The sequence below is a fragment of the Colius striatus genome, chromosome 3, assembly GCF_028858725.1.
Source record: "Colius striatus isolate bColStr4 chromosome 3, bColStr4.1.hap1, whole genome shotgun sequence".
Lineage (NCBI taxonomy): Eukaryota > Metazoa > Chordata > Aves > Coliiformes > Coliidae > Colius > Colius striatus.
The window spans coordinates 60574071-60601900 of NC_084761.1; the positions used below are offsets into that span (position 1 = coordinate 60574071).

The window sequence follows — 27830 nt, forward strand, 5'->3', positions numbered from 1 at the left end:
ATGTGTCTCTGCATCTTCTACCCACAACCATTACTCCCTGACTTCTGCAGAAGGTAAATATTAGTGTTTTTGCTCTTTCAGTTACAATGCTGAAAAAACCAATGCTTAGCGAAATTAAAGTAGGTGGTTTTAAGGAGGGTAAATATTAACTTTTCCCAGCTTTCTCAGAAGTTATTAAATCTCTTTATGGTATGAGCATAATAAATTACCATGTAAAAATTAATTTTTGTCAGGCATCTATCCCAAGGAATAACAAGGTTTGTTTCATAAATGTAGGTGGGGATTGACTTGGATTCAGAAAGTCTAACTGGTATTCAGAAGGCAGAAAACTAATTTTCAATTTTCACTGCCACCATATGACATGCTCCCTCTAAGAATATACTTTATGATACCAAAATTGACATGTATAAAACAAGAAAAAAATCAAACTAATCAGGATTTGAGGTTTAATCAGTCAAGGCAAGAAAGAAGGTTTAAAGGTTTAGAAAATGATATTTAATGAATAAGTACATATTTCAGTCAATGCCAAAGTATTCATCCTTGTATATACAGAAGGGAAAATTCATATATATATATGTGTGTATATATATATATATATATATATATATATATATATAAAAGAAGACAAAAACATTTCTGAACTATTTTATAAATAGCTAAAATCCAAGAAGATAAAAATCTGTACTTTCTTGTGTCATAAGCAACATATTCAGTTGCATATATAAACGAGGAAAGAGAATTTTGCCTCTTCTTCATTTTTACATTTCACAAGAAAAAGTAAATTCTCAACTCCTTACAGGTTATTTGTGTTCTAGATTCCTGAACTGAATTCCTGGTCTGAAGAATCTGAGATGTAAATAAGTAGACGCTTATGACAGTAAAAGTTATTTGAAGTCAAGTCCAACAAAATACATTTGGGGTACATAGATCAGAACTACCAGAAGGAAAAACTGACCCCTAATATTACATGATCAAAAAGCTTCAGAGCAGTGTATTTATTCTTCTGAATAGATTTTATAGTCCATCTCTTTGTTACTAGGATGCAAAAGTTTGAACATTGTCACTGCTCTTGATACAAGACTAACCTTTTATTCCCCAAATTATTCTTGTTGAAACTGTTTACACATATGAAAACAAAAAATAATTAGCATAAACTAATTATCTCTTTGATGTAAAAGGTGTTTGGTTATATTCTTGAAAATGAATCCCTTGAGATGCTGTAATCTTCATAACTTCTCCGTTTAGAGTATCATCTTCGATTATTGTTATCAGGCCCTGAGCAATTATTGATGGGCTGAAAAAAAACCCCAAATCTGTCATTTGTTTCAGAATCATGATATAATAAAACATGTGAAAAGTACAAGTAAAGAAACTATGTAAATGTGTATTTCCTGAAAGGGGAGCAAATTGCTGTTTGAACAAATGTGTTTTCAAAACAACCAGGGGTGGTATGAGTGTTCTAAAAGAGAAATTCAGTCTCCTCAATCAGGATATACAACATAAAGCAGCAACTGTACAGTTCATCATTTGTTTGCTTCAGTTACTGGTAAATCCCTGTGGACATCCAGCTGACATTAGGCTTCCTATCAAAGTTTTCTCTGTCAGGGCAATGGACAGAAGTAATCCTTACACAGTTCTCTGCAGCTCTTTGCTGTTGATTTATTCTGATTCTGTAGTGGGACTGACATAGAAATTAGCATAAGGAGAATTTGGTGACATCTACTTTGTCATGGTTTATAGCTGGCTTTGTTTTTTCTTTGATCTGCTCCACCATTGTTGCTACTGTGCTCTTATGAACTTGGTCCAGTTTTGTCTGTTCCTGATCTGCTTTATATCTTGGTTCACTTTCAAGTTTTGTGGAAATTCAATACAAATGATATGCTCTGTATCTCAAAAGAAGTTTGATTAAACAAATGTATGGAAGAATACTGAAGGTTATTAAAACTAAACCCACCATCTTTAACTTGGGAATTTGATTTGCACTTTGCTGGGAAATGGGAACACATGAAGTGAAATATCACTGTGTAGGTGATACTCTTAAAATAGCCTTAGATATCTGCCATTTGTTCCTTGTATATAGAATAACACATTTAATCAACTTTTATCTGAGGCAACATTTCCCTTTAATTTTGGTCAAAGTGCCATGGTATGTGCTTGATCTTCATTAAAAAAGGGTAAAATCCCACCGCATCTGATTTGACTTACTCCATCACGCCGTAGAATTGCATCATACTTTTTATCTCATCCTTATATGAATAATATTGTCCCATATTCTCTTCTTTATCTATTGACTGAAGAATTGGTGTGTTGACAAAGCCTGGACAAATTGTGTTGAGTCTCACACCGTAGTTTTCCATACTAGCAGCTAACTAGAAAAGAGAAAAAAGTAGGCATTCATCATAAACATTGCAAAACAATATTGTGTAGGTAAATTTTCAAACAATGAGATTTACCACTAAGTACTTTTCAGCCTGGCCTAGTAAGCAAATTTCATTACTACTAATTGTTTTGTTTCAGCAACTAAGTTTGAGGCATGTTTTCTCTAGCCATCATACTAGATTACCAGAAAAAAAAAATCTATTTTGCTGAGAGAACAATTCTACAAAGAATCAACATTTCTCTTCTCATGCAGATGTTTATTCCTAATATTTTTTTAGTACTGCTCTTGGCTTGTCATTAACAACATTCTAGAGTGATGATCTAACTCTCATAAGCAAAACTACGCAAACAAAAATATCTCTCAAATGTATGTTTCCAAACTTATAATAAATTTCTTATTAAAAGAGAACTATCTGAAATAAAATCAAGATTTAACTCTAAGATTGCTTTAACTTTCCTCATGTAAACAGCGTGACGATTTGGTCTCTACCCCAAAGACTGTAATGTTAAATATTTCCAGCTGCTCTATTGTCCATCTGAAGGGATGAATCTATCACCGAGTGTCTCCACAGCAAAGTCCCAATGAACTCCAGGAAAGAAACAGGAGCTTTTTATGAAGCAGTTCAGGAACATGATGAAAGCAAGCAGCACAAATTGTTCTGAAAATGGTAGCGGTTCTTTGTTTGTGATGCTACCAATACATGCGTATAGCAATGATCAGCATCCAGGCATATGTTAAATGCTGGGTGAACTTTCTTAGTGATGGCAAAGAACTTATAAACTATACAAGACATACAAGATGTAGACAAGAATAAGCATAACTGTTCAACACAGAGTTCTATTTATTTTAACATTTGACAGAAATCCTTTCTGGTGTTATGTAAATCAGGTGTCATCTTTGTTATATAGTAGCCTGCCCTTTTGCAGAAGTAAACAACCAAAGTATTAGGATGTTTTTGATTCCTACATCCCCAACATTATCCTGTAGTAAATTTCCTGGTAAGTATAGTGATTAGCTATGTTTATTACTATTCTTCTCTTCCGCATTCTCATGTTCTAGAGAGACAGCATTTCCTCTAATTTTCTATCAGACCCTTTATTTTTGAACTTACATGGCAATGTTTTCATGAGAAAACAAAAATGGAAAAGCAGGCATCAGATCCATACTGTGACTACTATGTTATTATGCAACACTTAGCCATACAAGAAGTTATTTGTGTGGGGGCTGGGAGTGTAAAATATGGATAAACTATCCATATAATCATTTCACGTGCTTTATTCTGGAAATTAGATTGAAAATATCATATGAATACTCTCTTTACGCTTAGCCTATGAAAATGAAACCGTATATGCTCCCTGCAAGTTATTTTATCCTTGTAGTAACTCATTCAAGTTACCTGGAAAGTTTTGGAGTCAGAGGTTAAGATGATCATATAACATCTAACATGCCCCTCCTTGAATGTGTCATTTTATATTTTCAGCATGTTAAGAGTTGGTAAGAATAAATAACAGTAAACATTTTTTGTGTTCAAGTCACTTTTTGTAGACTTTAGTGCTTAATGATCATAAAAACAAAAGTCTTCAACCTGACTTTCAAATAAGGAAACCAAATTCTTAAATGACTGGGAAGGAGTTGTGAGAAATGTTTTTAAATTTTGGATGAGAAGTTAACTTTTGGGCTCCCTCCACTGTCCTTAAATTACTTTGCAATATCTTTTTTCCATGCTTCCAGAACGTGAAATCTCTCATAAACACACACATGCCTACTTATTCAGTTTTTGTTTTCCCTTTGTGAAAAGGGGGAACCTCCATTGCTTCAGATACTTTGTTTTCTCTAAGAAAATTAGTTTTGGTTCAGTGGCAGTAGAGAGGGACCATGAGAAACTTAGCAGCAAGGAGCTGCTGATACTGTTTTCAAAAACACATACTTACTGCTATTGACCGTGTGAATCCAATTACACCATGCTTTGTAGCACAGTACACAGGTTGGAATGCAGCAGGCATGAGTCCTTTAAAATAAAAAGGTAGCTGGATAAAGATGCGGGGAACTCCTATTTATGATTATCTTAAACACACATAAGGGTCTATAATGTAAAAAATAAGTGATGGATTTATAGAGATGCAATAAAATAATTAGTAAAAATTTGCAAATAATATTTTGCAATTGGAGGTAGGCTGGGAAAAGACACGAGATGGATAAGAACATGAGGAGGTGAAAGAAGGGTAATAAAAAAGTATAACTTTTAAGAGGAAAGGTAATATCTATGAAGTATGGCTTAAAATAGAGGACAGGATCTGAAAGAAAATACTCCAGGATGAGAATTTTGACCTGCTTTCTATGAATATGTGAAGTATTCAAAGTATATAAAGGATGTAAAGTATTTTAGATAAACTTTGATTGCTGCTACCCTAGCTGCTGAGTGTGCTGCACAGCTGACTGTAGTGCAGTCAGCCAATAAATATGTCTGCCCATGCAATATTGTTACTGCTTATTTTTTTGACAGTGTGGTTAGTACTGTAACAAATACTTTGCATAGTAGTTGTGCTGAAAGGAATAACTACAAAAAAAAAGTAATTCAAACTTGATGTATCATCTGAGGCCTTGTAAAATTTATTTTGCTTTCAATACTACTCTGGTAACATTTTATAAGTGATAATTTTTTAAAAGAGTTTTAAATAGAGAAGGCATTTTGCAGGAAGCAAATTGCTAAAGCATTGCAAAGTCAATGCAGGACTAAGTAAAGAGAGAGTATAGAGATAAGTGAGCAATCACTGTGAATATATAAGATGAAGACCTCTGTGAGCAAAATAAATGAAAGGAGAGATGTGTATAGAAAAGCTTTTTGAAGCACTTTCTATATTGAGTTAGAGTGGCAGAAAAAGATTTCTTGGTATGGTACCTTCTACAGTGGGCCCTGTTCTTGGAATGAAAAGCCAGATTGAAGATTTTCAGAAGGGAACAGGAGAAAGAGGTTAACATCCTGGGTAATATCATTGCAATCTTTAGTTAGAAGAAGAAGTTAGGAGAAGAAAAAATAAAAATTACTCTTAACATTATGAACCTTTACGGTGGAAGAGCATAAAATCACTATTTATAGTAGAGAAAGAAGAGAGAACAGAGGTTTTGAAGGAAAATTAAGAACTTAATTCCAGTAAGACAGAGTTTGATGACAAAAACCTGGTGAAGAAGATATGCCTGACCATCAGAGTACATATATATATATCTGCCCATTATGACAGCATTTCCACTTTTGAATGAGATCTGAACTGGACCACATAGATACTGTAGTTCTACTAGAAAGCTAGGATTTTGTGAATAGCAAACCACAGCCTGTCCTAGAGAGTAACATTTGTTTGTATTCCTGAATAAGGTGTTGTAAAACTAGATAGTGATTTTGATACTTAGTGTTTGATTCTAGTGGAAATCATTGTAGTTAATATCTCAGATATGGTTTTTATTTTTTCATATTTCATATCTTTAAGAAGGGGTGTAACATCTCAGTGGAGATGAAGTATATACTACCCAGCTTTAAGTATGGATTTGCCAGAAAAATAATGTGCACAGAGACTTGCATGGGCTTATTGCTCTGGAATCCATTTTGTCTGAAAGAAAAAATGAGATTTCTCAGATGGCATGAAGCTCTAATTAACAGCCCCACAGCTTCAAGCTTGGTTTAAATGTTGTATTGGTGACGTAGTGAAAGCAACACTGTTATTGGTATTGTTCACTGGTGTGAAATAAAGAACTTAATCTAGTGGCTGGTTGTTCTTTTAAACTTGTATTTATCTGCTTAGCTTGGATTCATGTGTTATGCTTCTGGTTGAGAACTTGCTTTATGAAAAATGGCTTTTGTGTAGTCTCTTGTGGGTTGTGGTTGCAACACAGGCTTACTATTCCTCTGGTGAGTTTTGAGGATCATCACCATTTTTCAAATATTTGGAAACACTGGAATATTAGCACATTAGAAATACTTTTATACATTTTAAAAAACTAAAAACCAAAAACCCATCCTGAGTAGTTTGACATGTTTTAAAGAAAAAAAATCCCAATAAGACTGCGAGTAACAGGCACACAAAAGACAAAATCTACCAGGAAACACAGCAGAGGAATTCTGAGGTCAATTTTTTTTAAACACAAGAAGACAAATTACTTGTTACTAGCAAGAGAAGAGAAACAAAGTAAAGAAACAAACAAAGGAAGGGCCAAGCTCGCAATAATGAAGTGGAATAAGGTTCAAAGACTTACTTAAATATCAAAAAACAGCAGGAACAAGAAGTCAGGAAGGAATACTTTTTGAATCAAAGCATTAAACCCAGTTCTCTTCTAATGGAAATTATAATTTTTTGCTAAAAACCAAAGAAGTAATCAATTGACTCACTTTCAGCCAAAGCAGTGACACAAAGACTAGTCCTTGCATCCCTTTCTCAAAACAATGACATTCTTGTCTCATTTTTGTACCCGAGTTCAGTACAGTGTGAGATTTCCAGCTCTGAGACACTTCAGGAGGAATCAAACCTCGGCTTGCTAGCAGTATGTCCTAGGGACTCTGCTAGCAAGTATTTTGGGATGAACCACTGTGTGACACTGAGCCTCCTCTGCCTGAGTGTTTATTCAACAAATGAGAGAAGAATTCAGAGCATATTGTTTAGGGCATACCTTTGTTAGAAAATCTGTATTGTATTTGCTGCTCCCATGAATATTTAATTATCTTATGCAAAGTGGAACAGTAGTGAAATGGACTGAAGAACATTATGCACAAAAAAATGGAGTAGAGAAAGTGAAGGGTTTTCAAAGGGATGGTGGTGGGAAAGTGCACTCATGGAAAGTGTTGCATGTGGTTTTCAACCAATGAGAGTTGCCTCAATGGGAGGCAACTATGCCTAGATTTTCCTCTCTCTGGATGTTGCACTGTTAATCTATTATATGAAAGGGATCAGGGAACTTCCTTCTCCTCTCAAATGATTTCTGTTGAAATCTAGTTAGTAAATTGCAAATGATTTAATGAGTTGAAAATGCTCTTTGATTTAACAAAACCAGTTCAGGCGGACCAGCATTACGGAATCACAGAATCTTAAGGGTTGGAAGGGACCTCGAAAGATTGTGTAGTCCAACCCCACTGCCAGAGCAGCACCACCTAGAGATGGTCACACAGGAGCTCCTCCAGGTGGGTTTTGAATGTCCCCAGAGAAGGAGATTCAACAACCCATCTGGGCAGCCTCTTCCCGTGCTCCATCACTCTCATACTGAAAAAACTCTTCTGTTTTGGAACCTCTTGTGTTCGAATTTATACCCATTGCCCTATCATTGGATGCCATTGAGAAGAGCCTGGCTCCATCCTCTTGACACCTACCCTTTACATATTAATGTAAACATTAATAATATTAATGTAAACATTAATGAGGTTACCTCTCAGTCTCCTCTTGTCCAAGCTAAAGAGCCCCAGCTTCCTTAGCCACTCATCATAAGGGAGATGCTCCACTCCATCATCTTTGTGGCTCTGTGCTGAACTCTCTCCAGCAGCTCCCTGTCCTTCTTGAACTGTGGGGCTCAGAACTGGACAAAATATTCCAGATGTGGTCTGAAGAGGGCAGAGTAGAGGGGATGAAGAACCTCTCTCAACCTACTAACCACAGCCCTTCTAATACACCCAAGGATGCCATTAGCCTTCTTGGCCATGAGGGCACATTGCTGGCTCATGCTTATCCTGCTGTGCACCAAGACCCCCTGGTCCCTTTTCCCTACACTACTCTCTGAGAGTTCATTCCCCAGCCTGTACTGGTACATGGGGTTATTCTTTCCCAGATCCAAGACTCTATACTTGCCCTTGTTGAATTTCATTAGATTACTCCCCACTCAACACTCCAGCCTGTCCAGGTCTCGTTGAATGGCAGCACAGCCTTCTGGTGTGTCAGCCACTCTCTTCAGTTCAGTATCACCAACAAACTTGCTGACAGTGCCCCCTGTTCCCTCATCAAAGTTATTAATGAATATATTGAACAGTAGTGGTCCCAGCACCGATCCCTGAGGGACTCCACTAGACCCAGGCCTCCAACTAGACCCTGCCCCATTGATCACAACCCTCTGCCTTCTTCCTTTCATCCAGTTGACAATCTACCTCACTACCTGATCATCCAGCCCATGCTTTCTCAATTTTGCTGCCAGGATGCTGTAGGAGACAGTGTCAAATGCTTTACTGAAATCAAGATAAACCACATTTACTGCACTACCACCATCTATCCACCTGGTTACGTCTTCATAAAAGGCTGTCAGCTTGGTAACACATTAATCCTGTACCTCAGTGTTAACTGCTCTGTTTTTGTTGTTTTCTCAGTTTCTACTGGGCTGACAGAGACAGCACTTGTCATAGGTTTTACACTAGTCCTCTTGTTGTTAGTGTCAAACCACTCACTACCATTTGAGACATGGTGTCAGGCTTCTCACTACAACTGCTCATTTATCATAGTCAATAGTTTCAAAATCCACATCTTCAGAAATTAGTATTGGAGATCAGGGATTGTATCATTCAGCTTGAATTGCATCAGTAAGCTTTGCTGAGGTCAGTATCTCTTTTCAGTCTATTGAAGAGCTTTGATGAATACAGAATTAAGTATTTTCCCCCAGTTATGCTTTCCCACTGAACACACCGTGCCATTAGAAATTTGAACAAGTTTCTTCCTTGATTTATTTCTTCCTAAGATAGGTTAGTTTTTAGATATCCTTTCTGACCCGTTTGCTCCATGGATGCACTGTTAGGCAGCCTGACACAAACTTAATTTCACTTGATAGTATCTTTAGGTTTCATTAATTATTGGAAGAGCGCACTTCAAGTTTAGATATGTGACACAAAGAATAAAGAACTGTAGTCTGTTTTCTAACATGGTTGTTCATCTCATCGGAGCTTTGGGTCCATCAGAAAGCATTGTTTCTACACAGTGGTTATGCAATGATGAAACTCTATTCCCAGTTATACTTTAGACATATATATTAACAGTTACAATGTTTAAATATTTCATTTAAATATTTCTTTTTTCTCTCACTAATGTGATAACCACAGTAGTGTGGATTCCTAAAATTCTGAACATGTAGTTGTTTATGAAAGAGATATGTTAAAAAGGCTGAAAGGTAAGTTTTGGCAAAGCAATAGAACCTGTTTAAAAGAAAACCAAAAGTGCACTTCTCTACGTGCTGGAAAATATTGCCAAAGTAATTTGTTTTCCTTTCTGTATTAGATTTGTTTTATAAAATATACTTATCAAAGCTATTGCAAAGCATATAATACTTATAAATAGCTATATTTATTTAAATCAAACGTCTTTCCAAACCACATTACAGAGATCTCCTTTGTCGCCCTTAGGCATAAGTCTGGATAAAGATTATGGAATATGCTTACAATGTTCTTTGAAGATGAAAGTCTCTTTTGAAGAAGTGGATACATAACCAGAGAAATAAGCTAGGGGCACTCCTATAGAATTATGAGACAATTTATTGAAAGGTTTTATATAATATCCTGTTCTCAAGAATATTGAGGGATACAAGATCACATTAATTACATCAATTACAGTGTTGTGATCTGGGTCAAAATGAATCACAGAAATCCTAGCAAAAAATCTAAGCTGTATAATTTCTGTGATTTTTTTCAAAAATGAAATCTCAAGGGAATAGCTTCTAAAATTTTTAGCCTCATTCCCGTGGGTTCTGCTCAGAGTCCTTCTTTGTATAAAGGGGAAGGAAAAAGACCAGAAGCTCTTTCATGATGCCGAACTGAAGACCCCAGCTGTACAGCTGTTTACACCTTTGCTCCACTGTATCACTGTGATAATGTTTTGCCTTTACTCAGTGAACTTAACCATATGTTTAGCTTTGTTCTTGTAACATATATGTAGTGACATCAGATCCTTAAAGAAGCCTGTTTGCCATGGTGGTACCTCAACTACTTTGTGCCAAAGCTTTCTATAAGAGGACAAACTGACTGCCTGTGGAGCCTGAGTGCTTGAAGTTGATGGCAAACCACAGATATACATTGAACAATCTCTTGAAAAACTAGCATCATCTTATGCTAAATATTTTGCTATTTTTTAAGCCTTTTATGGATACTTAGTTTGTTTTTTTTTTAATTTGCTAGAATAGGGACAGATACAAATTCAGTTTTACAGAATACCTTCTTGAAAGTATGAAAGCTATCAAAACAAAAGTGCATACATATACATGAACTCTTTTTCCCATTTACTTACTAAAAGTGTACAGGTGTCAAGCCATCAAAAGGTAAGAGAGAGTAATAAATTTAATCCTGTAAATAATCTCAGGAGTTTGGTTTTACATGTTTTTTCTATTGCTTGTAAATATTCTGTTGAAATTAAACTTAATATGCATTGTTTTCTACAGAAAAAAAAATAGTTTCAAATTCAAAGTGTAAAATGTTGTAAGTTTATTACAATCCAAAAACCTGCAGTCACTGGCATTCACTTTTATGGGGATGACTTGGCTGTGAAACATGTCTTATTATCTCAGCTGTTTAGTGTCATTACTTCCTCTTGATACAAATGCACAAATCCCATAAAATTAGAAAAGTTTTATGCCTTTGAGATTCAGTGGCTTAGGAGTTGGGTGCTTGCCTCATGTGCTCACACATTTCTCTCTGTTTCTTACTGAGTCCTGTCTTGCGGAAATACTAAAGAAAGCAAGATTTGAGACTGGAAAGATGGAGCAGGCACTGGCTTTCACCCAGCTGAATGAATACTTTAAGCATCCACTTCATAGGAAGAATTTAAGTAGTTCCGTGGGTGTTTGGAAATATAGAACGGTAAGTCTTGGTTTTGTCCCTAGTTCAACTCACTGGCAAAATTCCCATAGTGAAGAACTGGAAACTAATTAATGTGTAAAGCAAATATTATTGAATGTTAAGTAAGTACTAAATGTAATTCTTCTTTCTGCTCAGAAAGACACAAGAATATTTGCTTTCTGCAGAGCATATCTGATAAAATCTTATGGAGAACTTGAATGGGGGGATGTCAAAACCACTCAAAAGTTTAATCATCAACAGAAAGTAGCACTGAGAATGTTAAGCAAGCCAATGGCAGTTTGCCTTTTGTATACAGAGTAAAATGCAGGACTCAGACCTTCAGACTGAAAAGAAGAAACAGAGTCACAAAGCACAAATAGTAGTAAATAAATAAATAAACGATAAATATAAGTGTACAGCAACTTTTATGATGTGTTATTTCTTATGACCTTGGAAACAATTGCTCAATACAAGCCATGTAACAGCAAACAAAACAAAGCACACTTTTTTTGACAGATACCCACAATCATTATGGCACAATATTAATGTTAACAATGTAAGTAAATGCAAATTTTAATAAAATAATTAAAATGGCGCTTATAAGCTCTTGACAAACTGTCAACGGACAAGGACTTGGGTCTTTAAATAATTTTGTGTTCATTTCAGACTAAAAGAATCATATTACTTGCTACCTCTGCCGTTTCTTAAGCACTGTGTAGGCATCAGCACTTCTGTGAAAACATTTAATCTTTTACTTGTGTTGATGAACCCTTGTACTGCAATAGCAATTTAATTTGGGTTAATTTGGTCCCCATAGAATGTCCATTTGAGCCAACAAATATAAACTTACTGGCATCAGTATTGCAAGTGGAGACTTTAAGATACACAGAGACTTTTAATAAAGAACCTTTCACTGTGCATTGAGTCAGATCCTCAAGATCCACATGCATTATAGTGTTAACTGAACCTCTCATAAAAACTGAAGTTTATTCTAACAATTCTCAGACTATTCACATCTATGCACAATCAGGAATGATGGCCATTGCTATATTACTGGCTTTTCATTGTTAAAACACATAGGAATTCTCTGGAATAAAATTACTATAATTTATTATTCTGCATAGATTACAAAGAAAGCACTGACAATCTAAGTATAAACTGTTATATGTATTCTTTCCCACACAGTATGTCAGTAATAACAGAAAACAAGCTCTTCAAACAAACGAGAGAATGCAAGTATTCTCCCACATTTTTTTTTGAGGAAGAGTGTCAGGTAACATCATTCTCTGTTTAATGTCTCCTGTTCAGTTGTGCTTTTTTTGCTGTGAGCCCAGCCACTGCAACACTGCACTTGCCTACAGGAAAGGGGACAGAATTCTGCCACACAACTAAGCAGCAATTATCCTAACTGACATAGAAGCCATATAATTCTATTTTCATGTCAATACATTGAAATACAGTTCCAGCATAGATAAGTAGTGAGCAGAGAATGTGCTTGCTTAAAGCTCAGTGAAATGAGTGTTAATTTTATGACTTGTGAAGCAGAGGTAGATCACATCTGAGAGCACTTGGAACACAGAGTTGATGAGTGACAATCTTCATTTATAAGTCTAATCTTAAATACTTCTACAGTTGTACTCCTGTGGAGTTGAATGACCTGCCACTACTACCACACTTAAGTTTATCTTATTTTCCATATTTGATACCTAAGAAATTCTTTACAATGTAAAAAATAATGAGATTTAGAAAACTCTGAATTCAAATTATGTCTATACATTAGACTTTGTTTTTTTACACACATTGTAGTGTACATTATCTTTTAATTCAGCAATGTTATTGAATAGCGTTGAATAAGCATAATGAATTGAAACTAGTGAGGTTCTCCTCAATGTGTAGCAGTGTTGAAACCTGGAAAAAAACATTTACAGCATGCTCAAGATTTTTAAATACGAGACAGATAAATTAAGTAAATTACTGATTTTTTCATTGAACTGAGTTTAAAAAAGCAAATATAAGTAGTGGTTCTTTGATTTCCTTTTGTTGCTATGATGAAAACCAGGGAAGAGCCATAAGAAAGAAGAAAAAATATAATTGATCAGTATGATTCATTTATGTTAGAAATAAAACAGTGAGTAGAAATTCTTTATACAGAAAACATTCTCACCTGCCAAGGATGAAATATTAATGATTACTCCTCCATCACCTCCATTTCCTTTTCTCATGTATTCTAGGCCGAGGTAGGTTCCTCTAATTACAGATGTCTGATATAGGGGGGAAAGGGATAAGTATCTGCAAAAGATATTTCTTTTATGCTCCTAAAAACTGAAACTTGCTTTTTTTATGGTGCCTAGAGACTGTATTGCTTCACCAGTGATCTTATTTCTACTTGGAAGATTATAAACACAGAAGGCACTCCACAGTAATGCAACTCAGTAACTTCATAAGCACAACTACAATGGATAGAAAAAATAGCAGCTTAATGATTCTTATTAAGATATAAATAATCAAACTAAAATATTACAATGTGAAATAAGAGCTGTGAAGAAAAAGAAATAAAGAATAAGTAATTTATAAACGAATATTTTATCTAAGGATATATATAGTGGGTGAACTGATCAAAATCCCAGCATTTTTATTGAGACACTGCTTTACATTATAAAAAATCTACAGATTGAATCTGAAAATAACACTAATACTCTGTACACTCTGTCCCCTCATCCAGGTTGTTGATAAAGATGTTGAACAAGACTGGCCTCAGAACCAATCCCTGTGGAGCTCCACTGGCCACAGGCCTCCAACTTGGCTCCATTGATGACCACCCTCTGGGCTCTGTCATTCAGCCAGTTCTCCATCCACCTCACCATCCACTCATCCAAGCCACACTGTCCGAGCTTTTTGATGAGGATGTTATGGAAGACAGTGTCAAAAGCCTTGTTGAAGTCAAGGTAGACACATGCTATAAAACATAAAGCTCCTAATTCAATTTTAGTTTTCCTTCATGCTTGGTGATTTCAACAGGAATCAGGTTTGGAAGACTGCATGTCCTGCTGTATTAATATTGCTTGTTCATTTTCCAAGCTGCCAATTGTCAGAGATAAAACAACTTGAGGCCACATAACCAAGTTTGTTTTGGAATTTTGATAATGGATGAAGTTTTTTTTCATTTTCCATAGTTGCAGCATTTTATGTGATATTTTCAGCAGTAATATAATTTCAGTGTATTTATTTTTTGGAACAGTGTAAAAAAAAAAGAATATTTAAAAATATGAATATTTAAAAATTCTGAAGTAGCATTTTAAATTTTTCTTTTAAAAAAATTCTTATAAAAAGCTTTTTTTGTTTCTCTCCTGGAAAGTTAGTTTCAAGTAACATGCCATTAATTTTTTTATTACTATCAAAATAATGTTATTGATTAAATACTTTAACAGAAACTTTCCAAAGAACTATGTTCAGTGGCTTGAAAACTACCAAACCAAATCTGATATGCATGTCTTAGAAAGGTGTAGAGTCCTTATAAATGTAATCTAGTACTGTTTAACATTGATTGGCATATGTAAATTTTAAAGGATTGGTTGAAAATCAAGATTGTTAATGTCCAGTACAGTTGCTGTAAAGTATACTTATTCTGAATCTCAGCTCATTCTCAACTCAACTAAAATCAGACTTGGACTTGAGGGTATGTGGTATTTTTAAATATATAAAATGCCATTTAAAACATTTTAGAAAGGAAGGGGTTAATGCTGTCTGTGGAGAGCAGGTGCAGGTCCTATCATGCCCTGGAGCAGTGGCTCAGCCTGCTGAACAGAAAAAGAGAATTCCACTTAGCATGATTAGAGGAAATAAATCAATTGGAGAAGGAAGTAGCTTGGAGCTCCTTGAGGATTTTTCTGTTCCTCTAGTTTTTGAATTCAAAGAGATCATGGAACTAGATGAGCCTTTTTCGAAACGACAGTCGTAAAACAAAAATAAGGAGAGTAGCTTGACTCTCATATCAAAATCACTGTACTACTCTCTTTTCTTTCTAGAATCTAGCCTTTCTTCAAGTGGCTAGGGAAGCCTTCTCATTTTTGTAGGTATTGTGAGAGGTTGTCTTCAGAATAAATGCAGACCTTCATTTGGATACTGCCCTTAAACCTGCTGTTATCCTTGATACAAACTTACCATTGAATGTGGCTGATCTCAGGTGACATGGCTATTTCTGATGTTTGAGCTGATAAAGAATTAATCTGGAGAGAAACTCTGAACCAAATATATAGGGTGAGAAAAATCTGTTTTGTCTCTTCTCACTTTTTTCTTGTATTTTAATTGTGGTATAGCCAAGGACTCACCTAGCTCTATTCTTTCTAGGAATTAAAAGGCTATAGGAACAGAAAAATCCTCAAGGAGCCCCAAGCTGCTTTCTTCTTCAACTGATTTATTTCATCTAATCATCCTAAGTGAGAAAGAAGATGGCTGGATACAGTAGGTGGCACTTCAGAGGAAAGGCATTGAGTGATAAAGCTCCCATTCTTTTGCCAGAATCTTTCTCTTTCCAGGAGAGAAAGTCCATTTAATAGTTTTCCAAGGAAGAATAGCAGTGGCTGAACTTAGTGTAGTACAAAAGCCATATAATGTATGCTTAGAAGTCTTAGTATTACTTTCCAATTGAGCCTGTTCCAGCTAGGTTAGCTGGCTTTCACATCTGGGTGCCAAACACTCTGATGGAAAAGAAATTTTCCAAAAAGCAATAGTTTTTTGAACTATTGTTTTCCAAAGAATGATAGTGTATTCGGTCTTGTTTTTTTTTTTTTTTTAATAAATATCTCTTTGCAAGAGCCTTGGGCTTCCTCTAATACAAAATGTGCCCTTGGATCCCTATTTGTTAATGTCAGAATACTTAGTCTGAATGTGAGATGAGAACTTTTTAGCTATTACTTCACTATATCATTAAATACACAATAGAAAGTAAGGCAGGTAAAGAATGATGCATTTTGTGCAGCCTAGTTTCCTGGCTTTGTGATATGCTGAAAAATGTCTGTGATATGCCTTTCAATAAACAGAAACTAAAGGTGTCTTCAGATTGTGTAGTTCTCCATGCATAATTTAAAAAGTAATATTTTAACGCCATGCTCTTAACCAACAGTAACTTGTAATTTGTCTATTACAAACAGAAATTTTGGGAAAGTTAAATTTAAGATTATCTAGTTTAAAAAAAAAAAAATCTGACTTGTTTTAAGATGAAAATATGGTGGGAGACTTAATTTTGTACAAGAAAGTGTTGCATCAGAATTTAATTTTTTACAATTCCTTTGCATAGAACTGAATTTAGCTGCATGGATATTATGATACTCCTGTTTGTTTTCTCACCAAAGTGCAGTGTTTTACTATAACACATAATGAAGATGGACTGTCAAGGTGCATGGCAAGTCTGAGCGTATTCCTAAGAGAAATAATTTTACTCTTCAGCTGCTAGCAGAGAATTTAGGGTTCTTTCCAATGAAGTTATAATGGTGATTGTGTGAATATCTCCTGGTATTACCTTCCATAAATTATAGATTTAAATCAGAAGACATCAGACACTCTGAAGCACCATACAGTAATAAACCCAAAGCTTAGTATCTGACAGCATGGTAAACTTTATAAAATAATTGTGAAAATACTCAAAACATTTGCAGTTGCTTTTGGAAGTATTATTAATAGTAATCAGTAACTTATTTAACAAACCATTATATGGCAATTTAGGTATGTCTCAAAATCATAAAAAAAACTTGCAAAACCTATGATTTTTTAAATTTCTGTGTATCCCACAGCTGTATAGTTTTAATATGCGTTGTTCTAAAAGAAACAAAAAATTGAAGCTCTAATTCTAATAAAGCTTCAAGACTTCTACAGAGACTTAATTAATTTTTTTCTGGGGTTAGGAACCAGTGTTAGTCAATGTTGTAAAGTGGTCTTGTGTTCCAACACCTGTAAGTCAATTTTCTTACTCTGTGGTTCATTTTATCTTGCTCTCTTGATCAATTAAAAAAAAAAACCCAAACCAAACAGCCAAAACTAGTAATGGTGCCCAGAACATCATTAATCATCATCCTTTGCAAATGGCAATTGCTTTGAAAGTAATCTAGTACACAGTGTTTTATTTCTAGTGTTTCCAGGCAGATGTTTCAACTGACATAATTTCTTATACCTATTTATTAAGGTTTCCCTTGACACCTCTTGTCTGATAGTTCTTTATGCATACTAATATTTTATGCTGAGGAACTGTATTTGCATTCCTTCAGTGCTTAAGATGACTATTTTTATCAAGGTAATGAGACAATATGAATTCCTTTGAGAGAACAAAATGGTAATCAATATCATTCCTAACATTTTATGTATGTTTCTGAGCTAATTAGTTCAGTGTTAGGGATACTGGAGAAAAAACAAATGGAAGAGCCATTGACTTGTGGTTTCATAAAGCAGGTTAGCACAGAGCTGGAATTTGACCCAAGATCATTTGACATTCATACTGTGATGTTGTGAATTGATGGCTATCTATAAGGAAACATTTTTCAGTACTTATGAACTGTGTAAGATTAACTTCAAAAGTCTGAAACTAAGTTCTCCCAGAGATATCCATGGAAAATTTTTAGCATTTTACCATTGGACAAGGAGGTGGGACTGATTTTGTTGTTAATGTAGATTTTCTAGGAAGCAGACAGGTTGTAGCAAGCATGTAAGTACCTTGGCATTCCTACATACAAGTTAGTTTACTTGCTGTATGAAATTAAATTGCAGGCTCTTGACTTTGAATTTCCAGCTCAGACTGTGGAAAACAAGAAGCATAGGGAGAGAGGCAGAAAGGAAAAGGGAATGTGCAGTAGGATTTGATTATTTGGTGGTAATCAGTAGCTTTTGTACAGTGTGGGAGCAAAACTCTATGGGTTTGTTTTTTTTTTTTTTTTAATGTGCGGTTTTCCTTAGTTCCTTCTCCCCCACCCTCCATTCCTGAAAAAAATAGGAATAGTATTGCATTTTGAGTTGCTGGGCTTAAGTAGTTCCTGGTTCAAATAAATTTATTCTTCATTGTACTTCAACATTGATTACTATAAACATACATTAAAATTGTAAGCTAAGAAGTTTCTTGGCTTATTGTGCAATAAAGGTAAATCTGTATCCTTCCTTCCAACATGAGCAACAAGGATAATTATACACACAGGCTTCTTTATGTTCTTAGAGGACTGACCCTCATGTCACTGATTTCAAAGTAAGTGGTACTTCTCACTGTTGAGTGGCCAGATCTCTCCTTAGTCACTTAAACCTCTCTTTCTGACATCCGCTTATGCTAAAGAATAAGCAACTAAGCTGTTGAACAATGGTTACTCTATATCTAGTTTAGATGCAAGCTTGGTAAGCTAGCTACCTGTACCATTTTGTCTTCTAGAGATAGCACTGTCTTGTTTCTATATTGGTAGCATTAAGAAACAGTTTTTGCCTCTATACTGTGGGACCTGGTGGAAAGTCCCAACTGCTGAAATGTGTCCAGTATTTTTGTGATGAAAGTTCAGTCCTTGTTATTTCTTGTAATATAGTGGGAAAGGCAAGTAACATGTATGGACCAGAAGAGTGTTGTAGCATACTCCCAAGGCATCTCTTTTACAGCTTGCACAATGTAACAAACTTGTTATGATCATGAAATTTTATCTCAAAAATAAATAAAATTAGTCACTGCTGAAGTTTGTCTAGTTATCCTTCTGTTTTCTTCTAAGGCATTAATTTGCCTTCTGAGGAATGAATTGATTTTGAATGAATTGGATATTAAATGAGCCAGGAATGGCTCCACATAAACCTGTGACACAAGCTTTGCTACTTGCTCGAACTTTTTTTCACCATGAACTATAATAAGCTGAGCCACACATACATATGCAGTATTACATTCTCTTCTCTGAAGTAGACAAACCTTGAGTTAGACAGACTTTATTTTAGGAAAGGACTTTTCTAAATGCACATAAAATTGTTACCTTTGTAATTTATGGAAATAAGTTACACAAACCCATGAAAAGGCTAAAAACTTGAAATTCTTGGGTACTGCTACATTTTGCCTAGTAATAAAAGGTGAGACTATCACGCATCTGAACAAATTTTGCATGTGTATTTGAATTCCACTTCGCTCTGGGAAACATCACAATATTTTTTGGCATACACAAGTTGAGTCCTGCAATTTAAAGTTTTACCAGAAGAATGTGTTAAAATGTGAAAAATCATCACATAAACAGCAGATAATTGTGATTTTGAGGTCAAATACTTTCATACGTCTATTTTGTTTCATTTGGAGAATCACTTTATATATACTTGCAAAATAATCTGTTGGCATTAAAAACCCAATAAGATAGTAAAGTTTTATGTAATGTGCTTCTGTACTTTTGATTCAGATAATAGTTAAAATGTACTCATGTAATACCATGCTACGTTTAACTGTATACTGTAACCTATGTCAGTTTTCAGAAATCTCTGATATGAACACAAAAAAGGGAATCTCCAAATAAATTTTGGGATTGTCTTAGTAAAAAATGTGCTAAGTACATTTAAAAAGTGAAAGGATACCATAATTATAGCAGCCAGTGTAATTACAGTGATTCCAGAAAGCCTGCATCATCAACACAAGACAAAATTAGGGAAACTTCTTAGAACAGCACTTTGTGTTTAACTAGCTTATATATTCAAGCCTCATAAAAATGTGGGCACTTTCTTTAAGGACTTGAAGAGGAAGAACTCAGATTATAGAATTTCTGGATTCTCTAGGCACAAGTTCTTATGAAGTTGAATGCAAGAAACACTGTGCTTGTCATGGTGGAAGACCATAGGTAGGATTTGTGATAGGAAGGTACGTGTAGTATGTCGTTATGCTATTCTATGCATGGGTATGAGTGTGTGTGATGGGACTGTTGAAACTACACTGGTAATATCCCCTTGAAACAGAGATACTGTATGGTTTCAAGATCTTTTTTCATATATCATAACAGGAGTGTAACTAGGATAAGTATGAGTGATTGAATCTGCCATTGATCAAGCTGATACAGATCAAGACAGCACTATCAGCTTTGGAGATTTAAGGTGAGAAATGGATGGCACTGCTGAAATACTTAACTAAAAATGTTGATAGAAATATTAACAAAGTAATGAAAAGGGGGATGTTGTTTAGCACAAAATATAGCAGAATCGTGGAAAGCACTGCAATTTAAATCTCTAACAGTTGATACTGTTCCCCTCTCCACTCATCTTTATCAAACTTCTTTTGCTCTCTGGAAACTGTAATGGATACAACTGGGAATTGTGTTTTATTCCCTCTTTTTCTTTCCAAATTGAGTCTCACTCTTTGAACGTGCTGCTACTTTTCTGTTCCTCATGCTTTCTCAGGAAGTGCTATCACACTCCTTTAAAAACATTCCTGAAGGCCAATTGGTTCTGTGCACTTTTAGCCATAAAGAACACACCCCATATGTGTTTGTTCTGATTTATCTTGTTCTGTTCTACTTCTGTACTTTGTACTTTAAACTAGGGCAGGGAATATTTGTTGTATCACTATATAAATGATACCACTAAGATGAAGACTGGCATGTAGAGGGGGTTTTCCCCCTTTTTAAAAAACAGAACATATGTCCATAACCTGTATCAAAATATGTGGCCTAAAGTTACTCCTGTTTTTAAGGGATAATACAAAGAACACTTAAAATGTGTTATGTTGGGGAAATGGGGACATTTTAAAATCGTGTATTACATACATATTTGGCTCCTTTCTCTACAAGAAGTGAAAAATATTTTATGGAACTACCCAATATAACATATTACAATAGCTGCTATTCTTCCATTGTTACAATTACAAAAACCCAAAAAGTACAGAAAATTTTATCTTGTTTTATGGAAATTAAAACAACTAGATAGAAATGTCCTATGGAAATAACCTAGTTTGTTGACTCAAAGTTAGAGTGGTTAAGAATATTCAAATCAAAAGATATATGAGGATATTTGGATCTCAGAGTATCCTTGATTTAAGCCATGTGGCTGTACTTCTACTCTGATTGATCATTTTAGATGTTCTTATTCCAGTCACCAGCACATATTGATGACATTTTTCAAATATGTATAAAGTCATTAGGACATTTATGGTGAGCTTGTCTATATAATAATGTATGAACTATATAGTCTTCCCTATATTTGAAAAAAAAAAAAAAAATTAAATGCAGTAGCTTGATATTTGAACATATAGACTTCTAAGACCTGGATTCCAGTTGTTCTGCTAATTGAGATGGTCCAAAACTGCCTGTTGTCTGCTTCAACCCTGTCACTGATGACAAGACAAAAAGAATAGTAGAAGGAGGTTCTCAATCTCTTGTCATTGAAAAATTGTTTGGACAGCACTCTAAGCTAAGATAGTTACCTGGACATTAAATATCTTTATCATTAAATAGCAAGATTTGCTGATCAGAAATGCCTCCAATTTTTGAGCTAAATTTAAAGATGGATCACAGCCAAGTGTGTTTCTCACATGTACTTCAATTTTTCCATTGATAACTAACTATTTGTCCTTGTAAATTTGACAGGTGGATGGCTGTCTACAGTAACTTGTATCCTGTATTAAACCAGGCATAAAAATAAACAAGTAATCTCGAACACGAGCAAAGCCATCCTTCAAATTCAAGCAATCTGTACTAATAGATATTGATGTTGCATAGCAATGAGGATATCACACTCCTGTAACTTCACAGTATGAAGTTTCCTGATGTTTAATTTGTCTGAATATTTTAGAAATGAAAGAGACAAAGAAATATGTGTAGCTAAGTCTTAAAGAAGATATAAAGAAAAAGCAAAGGAAATCAAACAAATTTATTGTGGAAATTTTAACCTATGGTCTCAGATTAAATCTTGCTCCATTCCAAGAATATGCAAATCAGACCTTGGATAGATATAAAAGATCAAGAATAAGTAATGTTCAATACATATTTTTCTTCCCAAATAAATATTTTTCAATATTTTTTTTTCCTAGAACTTTTCTCATATACAGTTTCTGTTACTTGTCCTGGAGTGGTGGGGTTTTTTTGTTTGTTCATGGAAGTATTACTATTCAAATACTCAGATACCTTAATCTTTAAAACTTTTGGCAAAAAAATCTCAAACTTTTAACTTTCTTATCCTGAGCTTTCTTGTGTTGACAAATTCCAAATGATCAAGTGAAGCAAACTGCACATTGCACTCTTCTAAGCGTCCTTTTGCTACCTGTTTTGCAGATATAGGTTATAACACATTGTCAAATTTTCTTCATAGGGGTGACTTGATCAATCATTACCAAATGGTAACTTCAGAAGTGGCAGAACACAAGCTGGTCAGAATTTTATTAACTGACGTAGAAAGTTTATCTTTCCCTTGGAGCTTAAGTCTCCTGGCAATGTAGTCTAAATTAAAAAGCTTTCAACTGGGAAACAGATATTGTGATGTCACCTAGTGAGATACCACATAATATCAAAGAACTGGTGTGAGTTTAAAAACAAATTCTACAGGCTCATTGAATACACTGTGTTTTAGCAAGGAAGTGGTCTTAAGTGGTGAACTTCTGCCACTAACAATGGCAAAATAGCTGATATTAAAAGCTCAGATTTTATGCTTGCTTCATTGGTAAAGAAAATGTGGAGGTCTCAGTTGAATAAGTTTTCTTGTAATACCAACAAATAGCAATTTACTCCTGATGCAGGCTAGCTGAGTCTCACAAGTAAATGAAATGTTTATGTAAACAGACTGGCTTCCTGTAGGTGCAACTCTACTGCTTCATGCACTAAATTGTTACAACTACCTGGGATTTCAATGGGCTTTATAGAAAGAGAATGTTGTCTGGTGTTAGCCTGAGTACCATGACACAGTGTTGTATGCCTTAGACAACTTAAAAGACCCACCATACACGTTTATTGGTTAGTACATATGCAGTTACATGATTACTGTTTCAATAGCTGTGTTTACCAACTCAACAATGTTCTGTCATACGACGGAATCCATGCAAGACTAGGGCTGTTAAGTGCATTTCAGTGTTAAGCACTGAAGAATGAACATGTGAAAGGAGATAACACTTACCAAGTTAATTTGTATAGTGCTCTCCCAGTCCTTCTCATTGTTCACTCCAGCATTATTAACCACAATATCCAGCCGTCCAAAATGTTCAATTACTTTTTTGAAAGCACCTACAGCAAGATCCAAGAGTAAAATTTCTTAACACTGATGGAAAGCAAGACATAAAAATATAATGCATACACAGAAATTAACGTTTCATTAGTCTGCCAAAATATCTTCACTGTTTTCTCAGCCACTAATGACCAATATGCAATTAAATTATTTATCTAACCATTCACCAATATTAAACATATTGAGGAAAAGCGAAAGGACTAAAATACTGTAGTCACCTTTTTGTTCAGTTTTATAATACCTAATAACAGAAGCTAATGGAAGTTCTTAGCACCTACACATTTTGTGAGAGATAGGCTGTCTGGCAAAATAAAATAAATTAAACATTTTTAACTTGATTGGTAATGGTTTCATATAGATACTAGATTCAAGATTTGGCACTACTTTAAATAAAATCTCCATGTGTTCAGAAAAATATTCTTTGTTGAGTCTGAATTTAACCTAAGAACGTAATTATTATTCAGTGATACTACTAATATGAATCTTTCAACTACAAATAATTAATCATAGCTCTTCACTAAATGTATCTATTTATGAATAAATTGTTTTACATTCTATTTGGCAGGTAACTCTAATAATGTGTTACTCTAAGTCCTCTTTCTTCTGTTGATTAAAATAGTCATCTGTCTTCCAAAGAATTTCTAAACAAGGAACTGGTAAATTTCCACAATGACATTGTGTTCTCCCAGGTGACTGTTCAAACTAAGATGAAATATGTGTATGGAAAAACATATGATGATGTCACAGTGATGAGGCAACTCATCTAGATTGGCCTTGCTTTGACAGGATAGTTGGATGAGATGATGTCCAGATGTTCATTCCAGACTAAGATTTTCCATGACTGCAGACATTATCTGACATGTATACAGCTTGTTCATTTTTCCCTCCAAATATTGTTTCTCATCACTAAATACTTATTATCATGTAAATCAAGACGCCACCCCCCTCCCAAACGCTTTTTTTTCCCAAAGCATTTAGTGACTGACTAAAGTCTAGAGAATTTCAGGTATACTGAAATTATGCTTGACAGGCCCTAGTGAAACCACTCACTAAAAGGTGACCAGGACTATTTTAATTTCTGATCTCTAGTCTTTGGCTATTAGTGTTAATCAAGAGCAGCAACTTTGAGACATCTACCTTTTCAGCAGCTGCAGGGGTTTACAAAGTTTTTTTTCTTGCACCAGATGGTTGGCACTATTACAGACTTTGCCTGAATGCTGCAGGTCCATCACAGTCATCATCTTTCCATCAGAACTAGAGTTGGGCAACATATGTGAAAGGTTTTATTTGTCCAAGATTTTTCTAATATTCCTATGATGTACCAGAATATTTTAATATTACTAAAGCCTCTATTTTTGGCTGTCTGCCTTTTTGACTTTTGATGTGTTTCTTTTGTTGCTAATTCACTCTCTGATTTCTCATCTTAACTCTTCAATTACTTCTCGTCGCTCCAATCTTGCATTAATGAAGGCAAAATAAAACCTTTGTCTTTTTTGAGAGCAGAGTTGATAATTTAACTTTGCTTCAAGGGGTAGAATAAATACAATTTGGGTCCTCAATTAGTTTCCAAATTTTGGAAACTAGCCATTTTAAGCCTTCTCTGAATAGCATCTTTCATTAACCCAATTCCTAATAGAATCATAGAGTCATAGAATGGTAGGGTTGGAAGAGATCATCTAGTCCAACCCTGCCTTCAAAAACAATACAGATAATAGTACTTTTGGCAATTATTTGTTTATTAAAATCACAGAATTACCTAATTGTAGTTTTTGTATTTACACATTGAGAAAAGAACCAAATGGTTTTCAGCTGTTTGAGTATCTGTGTTCGAGGAAAGAATGATTACCAAATTTTGACTATTTCTGATAAAATTTTACCTACCTACAGTAATCGATCTATTATTTAGCCACAAAAAGAAGAATCTCATTTTAAATTCTTTGTAAAGTTATCACCCATATGTCAGTGTAAATTGACTGTTTTTTCCTTTTTTAAATGTAAAACGATTATGTCTTTAGATCTCGCACTGGTTAGTGCTTATGAAATCATAAAAATTATAAGCAGGTATCACATGATATATTGAACAAAGAAAAATGAGGAGGAGAATCCATTTTAAAGGAGACATGAGAAAAACAGTAGACAGTAAATACAAACATCAGTTATGTGTGAACATTCTAAATATTCATGGAAAGTAAAAGTGAAGCTATATTAATATTTCAAAAGTGAGACACGATAGAAATTTTTTGAAGGAGACTTGCTTGAAAGAGCCACCAGAAAAAAAAAAAAAAGCACAGGGAAGACTTGAGCGCAGACGAAGCAACTGATTTCCTATCTGTAAGAAGTATGTACCTACAGACAGTAGTTCTAGTACTGTAGCTTGTTTCGTATTGAAAGGGCTGAAGTGAAAATAAGAGGAACTTTGTTCATGCACATGACCTTTAACGTAAAAAGTAAGTACAGAACTTTACTAGGAGTTCATTCACTTGGAACTTTAAACACGAAGAGTGAAATTAATCAAAGTTTAATTACAAGGGGGAGAACGGGAAAATAAAGCAGTAGTAAAAAAAAAAAAAACCCTCAGCCAAAAAACCTACTAAAAGTATCCCAGAAACCCCATAGGGATGTAAGACATGATTGCAAATTTATGCTGAGGAATAATGCAATAACAGAGAAGCATAAACAGCAGCTGTCCCTTCTTGTTTACGCTCTAAGAGCCTATTCTGATGCTACTCTAACTGTTCTCTTCCTACGAACTTGTTTCCAAAATCTACCTTACTGACCAGTCCTGGTTACCCCAGCTCCACACCTTGTTGGTCCTGCACTAGCCTGGCACTAAAGAGGAGAGGACTCATGGGAGAGAAAGCACACTGAGACAACACCCATGCCGCAGCACATTCTATTCCTACCCCTAGGATGCTTTTTCTTGCTCTCAGATTACTCCTCTCACTTGGGGAAAAAGTCAATAATCAACCTAGCTGATAAAAACTGTGTTTGCTGATTATAGCAGATCTCAAATTTCAAGTTCAGCATCCCACTTACAGACAAGGTAAACCTTAGGAATTAGTGAATGGTGTTGCTAAATTCTGGACTAGCTGCAACATTTTGTGAAAGAGGAATGGATACATTCAATCACTGCTATTGAGAAAGTGGCCACTGAAGTGTAGAGAATAAAAGCACAACTTAAAATGTTCACATCTGGCCTGATACAAATAGGGAGATGGCGCTAAGAAAAGCATTATCAAAATCTGAATCTGAGTCACTGCCTACAAATGTATAATTTAATAATGATGCTTTGATGAAGTGATGAGCCTGTTGTGAAATATTGTGAAGGGTACATCAACATTATACGATACTCTAAGAACTCAGTAGAGTACACGGTTTAGTCACTAAGTGAAAATTTAAGTGCAAATTATACAGAAGAGGAGCTCTTTGCCATTCCCCACATCTTCAAAACATGTGGAACGCTATCGAGCTATATTTAACACCATGAGAAAGCAACATGCCATCTTTTACCAATGCTGCTTTCAGCTACAGCAGCACAGGTTGAATGTATGGAAAAAGGTATGGAAAAAGCACTGCAACTCGGAGCAAAATTTATCACTCCCGTGACAATGGAATGCAGCTTGGAGTCTGTACTGAAGCCTCATAAAAAGCAAGTCTGTGCATTAAAGTTTACATATATATTACTCATAAAATAACAATTATATTCTGCAGAGACTTTCATGCAAAAATATCACACACGGCACTTAATGGCAACGATTTCTTTGGCTTTTCTTTACGGTGTGCCAAGCAACACGATGAAATACGCACACACTGGTAGTAATATTTCACATCTAGAGGTTCAGAAACAAATCCTTTTTGAGTCACTGTCAGAAGCTATTGGGAGTAGGCTGTCCTCCAGAAACCTTAATTGCACACTTATTGGTGCAGCAGCCTAGGCTCTTTCTTTCAGGTTGCTGCATGTTAAGCCGGAGCACAGCACTGTCAATTTCCTTCTTACCTTTCAGCTGCTCCTGATCCGTAACGTCGCACTGGATGAACACCGTCCTCTGCGCTTCAAACTGCTCGTCCAGGGCTGCTTTGCTCTGCTGCCCGGCCTCGGAGTTGCGGTCTAGCAGAGCCACCTGAGCGCGGGAAGGGAGGGGAAAGCCTGAGCTGCGGGCGGGCGGACGGAGGAGCGGACGGAGGGCTCCCTCGCAGAGTCGAACCCGGCGGGCTGCCGTCACCCAAGCCCACGGGACGCTGCTGAAGGTGAGGGCGGGAGGCAAAGGGCCGGGGCTTTCCCGGGGGCTTACCTTCGCGCCCTTGCCCAGCAGCGCCTGGACAAAAGCCCTGCCGATGCCCTGAGCCCCGCCGGTCACTAGAGCCACCTTCCCATTGACGTGCATGGTTGCCGCGCTGCTGCCGCAGACCCTGCGCCCGCCGAGCCGGAGCAACCTAGCACCGTGTCACCTGCCCGGTTTCCTCCCTCTTTCGCTCCCTCCCTCC

General features: G+C 35.6%; 1 protein-coding gene across 4 annotated transcripts; it reads right to left on the reverse strand.

Moving 5' to 3' along the window:
* Positions 1-622: 622 nt before the first annotated feature.
* HPGD (15-hydroxyprostaglandin dehydrogenase) lies at positions 623-27830 on the reverse strand. 4 transcript variants are annotated; one of them, XM_010204510.2, is made up of 7 exons: positions 27638-27830; positions 27343-27466; positions 23238-23344; positions 13324-13420; positions 4312-4388; positions 2206-2369; positions 634-1294 (listed from the first exon to the last, which is right to left on the reverse strand). In XM_010204510.2, the coding sequence occupies exons 1-7, from the start codon at positions 27728-27730 to the stop codon at positions 1159-1161; spliced, it is 798 nt and encodes a 265-aa protein (XP_010202812.2). In that variant the 5' UTR covers positions 27731-27830; the 3' UTR covers positions 634-1158. The 4 variants fall into 4 exon arrangements, with proteins under 4 accessions (XP_061850337.1, XP_061850336.1, XP_061850338.1 ...); XM_061994352.1 differs by having other exon boundaries at positions 629-1294; positions 27343-27830; XM_061994354.1 differs by lacking the exons at positions 27343-27466; positions 27638-27830 and having other exon boundaries at positions 632-1294; positions 13324-13448; positions 23238-23325.

What these genes read in the sequence shown, in the direction of transcription:
- HPGD (XM_061994352.1), bottom strand. Translation starts at nt 27,730, where the DNA reads ATGCACGTCAATGGGAAGGTGGCTCTAGTGACCGGCGGGGCTCAGGGC. An exon ending in TAATATTTCATCCTTGGCAG is followed by an intron (nt 4,389 to 13,323) that starts GTGAGAATGTTT and finishes TTTATTTTAAAG; the next exon opens with GACTCATGCCTGCTGCATTC. An exon ending in CAATTCTACGGCGTGATGGA is followed by an intron (nt 1,295 to 2,205) that starts GTAAGTCAAATC and finishes GTTTTTTTTCAG; the next exon opens with CCCATCAATAATTGCTCAGG.